The following is a 6,000-nucleotide window of genomic DNA, read 5'->3' as shown; positions in this document are numbered from 1 at the left end:
TCAGATAACCTTTTTTCCCAGCTTTGCCATTCTCATCCTTAAAGCTGCAAATAAAAAAAAAAATAGAGATAGTTATGAAAACAGTCTTAATTTTCACTCTAAATGACCATTTCATAGAATGCAGGAAAGTTTGAAACATACCTCAGATGATTTTATCCAACAATGTGAGCATTGTTTTAGTAGCACAAAAAGATAGTAGAAATAATAAGCTATGGTTAACTTAGGACAGAAGCAGGTTCAGAACTAATAGGAACCTATTTCTATAAAGATTAGAAAAATTAGTAGAGCAAACAGCATAAGTTGATTAAATATAAGATTAGTGCACAATTCCATTATTAGCCATAGTTCCTATAGGTCAATGCCTGTTTTGTGAATATTTCTGAGCTCCGCACTATCTTTTAAAAAGCAGACACTTAAACTCTAATTCATGTTGGGCTATCTTTTAATCCATCAAACTTGGTGATATAGAATGACAAAAATTCTTTATAAATGAAACAATATGCATCAGTGATTGGGAGCTGGATTTCACACATCTTTGTGAAAACATTAAGTGTACTTTCCAATGGTGAATATATCTTTTTTTCTGACATATTCCATTTCTCATGGTATAATGGATTTAGAAACCATTTTTTTGATGTAGATTTAGAATTCATAACAGTCCTCTGGTTTTCTGGTATCATGCCCTTAATATTTAGGGCTTCAGCGAGCAGCTGCTTCAGTCATGTTCCAAAAGTTGAGAGATGGTTTCAAGGCACTGATCATTACATTCATCTGTAATATGGCCCAAGAATCAGCAATTTAATTGATTGTAGAATTTTGTTGGATAAAAAAAATTAAAAAAACACAATTCCTCATTTCTCAGCCATATATTACTGCTAACAAATGAACATATCTCTAAGATATATTCACAATATGAGAAGGAAGGAAAATCCAGTATTTTAAAAACACTTATGATCATTTTCATTGTCACTCTACTTATCTGTAATAATTTTCATTTAAATGATGTAAAGAGCATTGCTATCCTTGGAATCTTAAGAGAAACAAGTATTTCTAATGGTGAGGCCAAGAATATTCCTTTGACTTTAGCACCAAGAGAATTTTTTTTGCTCTGTAGCCAGGAGGGGGTCTCTACTGCTGTGGGGCATTGGATGGTGAAATCTATACTTAAACAACTGGAGGTGAACTGGAGGCAAAAGGCAAGGCTTTACAAAGTTTCTACTCTTAGATTTTATGAGCCTCTGCATTGCCCATATCAAAAAAAAAAAAAAAAAGAGTGAAGGCAAAGTCTATTTTAAGGAACCTTATTTTAAAAGGTCTCTCTTAAGGCTTTGGTAAAGTTGTCCTCTCTACAGTTACACCTCACCTTGAGGTTCAGTAAATCAGGTGCACCCCATGTGTTGTGGACATTCAAAAATGCTCTTAAAGAATGTTTACCATCCTCAGGATGTTAGCATCCTCAGGGGTGGGGGAATCCAGTAACTCACTGTCCCATTTCTTATGAGGACTAAGAAATCTAGATTTAGCCTCTGCCATTCCTTTTTTCCCTTTTTGTTAGTGCTATGGCTAATGGTGTGAATTCTCAGTGGATATGTGGGACCTGAGCCTGCTGAGGAGGCTGCTTGATCTCGCTGCTAAGAAGCCTGGGCTGTTAGCTCTCCTTTTCACTTCTTGTTTGCTCTTTTCTGATCTCTGCTCCCTCTTCCAATAGCACTTCAAACACATAGTGTTGGCTGACTGAACTTGGTGGAGGAGAGCTCGTCTCCTTCCTCTTCACTTCCACACAGTTGCTACAGTTGCTACAGGCTGGTGATTTTGGCACCAGTAACATACAAAATCCCTGCAGCTGAGATTCTTCACCTCTGCATTCTGAAATGCCACTGACATCTCTCAGAGGGAGAAAAGAGTAGAAGGAATATAAGAGTAGGTTGGTGAGGACTACCAAGGAAGTCAACTGTCTAGATGGGGGCACAGTAGTGCGGTCAGTCCCAGTGAAAGCTTGTGGGGGGCCACTCGGTGGTGGAAGTGTCTGCTACTGAGTTACTTACAATCTCAGAGCATGGCCCTGTTAGAGTTACATTAAAAGTAAGACATTACTTTGCCCGAATTTTCTTGTCACACCTTACTCTGTAAAAGGCTTGACTAAGAGATGTTGTCTTTAGGATCTCCAGCCTCTACCTTTCCCATTTTTTTTCTCCTTCATGCTCTTTTTCAAGTTAAAAATTGCTCTCAGATGAGGCTTTGATAACAATATTTACATTTAGAGGAAAGAGATAATTATTAACTCTTATAGCAACCAGGAAATTTATATTTAGTAGAGGACTTATACCATAAATAAAGGAATTGATTGAAATGTGGATTTCCAAGTATCAATAAGCATTTATTGGGGAGTGGGTAAGGAAGGAGCTCAATCTCCTTGGTGTTGTGGAACTTAAGTGCATAGTCAGTTACATATTCTCTGTACGTGGGTGTTTATCCAACATATTAATGAATCAGGACATACTTTGACATGATATTCTGATTTTTAAAGCCCATCAAAAAAAGCCCTATCAACTCTATAATCCATGTGCTGAATTAGAAAACAGAAATGTGAAACAATATCATGATGGAAGGGAAGGAATTTGGAGCATTCTGTTTATAAGATGCTTTGATTGATAGTACAGAACTTTGTATTGTTGCTTTGTCTGGAATAGGTCTTCCTGTTTTCATTATTTTTGTTCAGTGACATGATTAGTGTTGTCTGGAAACTTTAGTCACTTCCTGTCTTTTTCTATGGGGTAAATGTGTGGACATGGTAGGGGAGAGGGAATAAGGGTCTGCAGGAGGAGCTGGCTTGCATCCAGTTCAAAAACAGGAGGTCCTTAGTGGGTAATATCAGTGCTCTTGATCAGAAAGAGTGTGTTGCTCTATTTTTAAGTTTTCTGTGTTGTTGTTTTAAAAATGAATTTAAGATGCAAAGTTTGATTAACAAACAAAGCTCATTCTTAAAACAAAGAGGGACTTTTGGTTTCAACAGGCTTCCATTGTGGAGATACACCATTCAACCCTGACTTAGGAAGATAATATAAGTGTACACTTAGCAAGAGTTTAGAAATTCTTCAGATAATTAAATTTACAACTGGTGTGCCTAATTTCACTATTTGGAAAATGGAAGAGATTTATTCTGTTGTATTATTGGCACCTAAAATTGGGTTTACAGGGTGCTATGGAAAAAAATCCTTCTTGAATTGTGCAGTTATTACTCCACTTCTATAGAATAATCAGATTCTGTTTGCTGGATTAACTTGGACTTGGTAGTTATTGCTTTTTAATAAGAATTATTCCATTAAAGACATTTAAATTTGCTGTCCCTTTCACTACGCAGCGCCTATATATAATTTGGTTAGCCAAAGTAAAAGTACCACTATTATAACTGATTTTGTCTGATTCTTACTTATTCTTTATACTTGATACCCAGAATATAATATTCAAGTGATAAGAAGGAATCTAAAATTGATGAACGACCACTTTTGTAGAAAAGTGTTAATTTCTAGTCAATGCTAAAAAGCCAGATAGCTATAAAACTTGATAGTGATGAATGCAAATATATAAAAAATAAATTTTCTAAGTTAGGGAAGACTTTGCAAAATGAATTGTTATAGATAATGTAAAATAAACTGACATTTTATTTTAAAATGTAGAAAAATTAAGGAAATAAAATTAATAAAACTAGAAAGGAAGAGAAACAAGATACGGGATTTTTTTTTCAAAATTAAGGCAATTAACTTATGCCAAAAGTTTAAATCACAGCCCCAAATGTAGCTGGTATCAGATTCTGGTGGGAAAATATGAGATATTGATGAGCCAACATATTAATGATTCAAAGACGTTGACACACAGTACTACACCACGACAGGTGAATTTCAAGCCACAAAGGTCTATGAGTGCAACATACAAATAAGGCAACTATTATTTTTTAATTTTCCTTATTTTTTGAAATGACATAATCACTTTACTTATGGTGACAATAACTCAGATCAACATTAACACAAACCTTAGAGTGTATTAGTCTATGAGGTGGTCCAAAAAGCTGAAAGCAAGAGGATTTGTTAACTCAAAGAGAAGATTGTCACATGACTACACAGCAGTGGCAAGCTTTGTCATGCTTATTACCTGTTAAGGTCGGATCCTCAGTCCCATCACCAGCTAGCTGAACTTCAAGTGGAGAATTCTGGATAGGGCTGCCTAAGTTTTCTTCTTGCTCTTTTAGGGACATGGAATTTTTGTGTGGAGATCTGTGGTTTGTGTTTTCATGGGGTTTAACTTCTGATCTCTTCCTGGGAAGTGGTGTTGGTTTAACAGGCTGGTAAACCTGACTATAAGGAGCTACGGGGTGGTAGGAAGGCTCCTCATCTCCCTCACCCTCCTCCTCATCATCAATCACCACCAGCTCAGCATGGATGATCCCGTCATACCCGGTCAGAAGTTTCTTTTCTTCTTCGTTGTCTTCTGCCTGCTGATAGCCCATGAAAATCATTGTCACAGGTTCTCTATCTTTCATGTCAGATGGCAGGGAATGAACAATATTGTATCTAACATCTTCTTCCTCCTGGGAAGTAGGAGAAGCACCTTGGGGTTCTGACTTCCCAACTAGGGCTTCACTGGGATTCTGTCTTGTCTTTGGAGAAGGTGAATACTTGTCTTGCATCACATTCGGTTCTTCCCAAGGCGTCGTCTGCCCCTTCTGTAGGGTGTAGGATGTCTCCTGTGCTTGGTGAGTCATCGATCGGGGACGAGGAATTGGCTGACTGGCACCGATATGATTGAAGCTGGTGCCACCCTCCTCTGAAAGTCCATTGTTCATACTGTGTACGGATTCATTCACATCATTTCCTAGTCCATTAGCTTTCATCTTTATCCTTTCTTGAAAGTTTGGTCCAGGGGGTAATTTGTCTCTCTGTGGAGTGGTTGGCCTGTAAAAGGGATTGGCATATACAGGCTCGTGATACTCCGTTGGGGATTGAGAGTTTCTCTCAGAAGCTTGTCGTAGAAGTTCCTCTACCTCAACTGTTGCCAGGCCATCGGCGCCATTGTGTGCCACCCTCTGATTGGAGCTGACTGCGTATACAGACTTTCGCCCATCATCATATACTTTGATTCCTGTACCTTTAAAGTCATCGGATGGGAGAGGTATTGAAGACAGAACTGTACTTTCTCCGGTCTTCAAGTCTTTTTCAACCTTAATTTCCATGGCATACAAAGCTGTTGAAAGACAAGTTAAAAAAAAAAAGATTATTTATGCATACAAGAACTGGAGAACAGGCCAGAGGTGTGGCAGGGTGGGGGGTGTTGAGAGGATTCACCAGAGACAGCGGGGAACAGGACAGGTAGATCAACTGAAATACACTGCTGGGGGAGCAGTGGGCGAGTCAGGAGAGGTCTGCTGCGCCATGTGGGTAGCTCCCTAACCAGCCGGGGGACCAAACTTGTGCTACAGAAGCTGCAGACAGCTTCACAGTGCAGCTCTCAACCCCTTGCGCCACCAGGGAGGCCCTTTAAGAGAAAAAATTTAAGCTTTGATTTCATTAACATTTTCTCTTGTAAACCAGCCTGTCTCACCATGGTTGTTAAGTATACCCTTTGATTTATTTTTAATGGCAATGTGGTTGTCTAGTTTTTACAATTCTGATTTATTTATCAATTATATAACGACCAACACCGTAATGGCATTGGTTTCAATGTAAGGATATATATGAAATGACTGAAAAATGGGAAAGATTGAAAAAGAGAAACTGAGGGTTCCAACAAGTAAAAATTTTCATCAGGGAACCAAAAACATCCTATTTCTAATTAATAATTCCAACCAGACAGATTTATATACTTTACTCAATGGGATGAATCAGAACTCTTCTTTAGTTAGAAAGGATATGTCACAACACACATTATAGTAGGTAAGAGGCCTCCACAGTCTATTTTATTAAGTTTCACAGCCCAGCAGTCTGTGGAAATTACTGAGAAATTTTC

The 6,000-nt window shown here is 38.1% G+C and overlaps 1 protein-coding gene across 1 annotated transcript in view; it reads right to left on the bottom strand.

The window, feature by feature from the left end:
- PALMD (palmdelphin) overlaps positions 1 to 6,000 on the bottom strand; it is a gene marked incomplete at its 3' end in the record, with an annotated part of 44,116 nt that continues 38,116 nt past the window's right edge. Inside the window, exons 7-8 of the mRNA XM_084243780.1 lie at positions 4,150 to 5,238; positions 1 to 44 (exon numbers count right to left, since the gene is read on the bottom strand). Of these exons, the coding sequence (XP_084099906.1) occupies positions 1 to 44; positions 4,150 to 5,238 (1,133 nt within the window). The remainder of the gene's footprint in view (positions 45 to 4,149; positions 5,239 to 6,000) is intronic.

Source organism: Talpa europaea (genome assembly GCF_964194135.1).
Source record: "Talpa europaea genome assembly, chromosome: 9".
NCBI lineage: Eukaryota > Metazoa > Chordata > Mammalia > Eulipotyphla > Talpidae > Talpa > Talpa europaea.
Note: the sequence above shows the minus strand (reverse complement) of the source record. Positions and strands in the feature narration are given on the sequence as shown.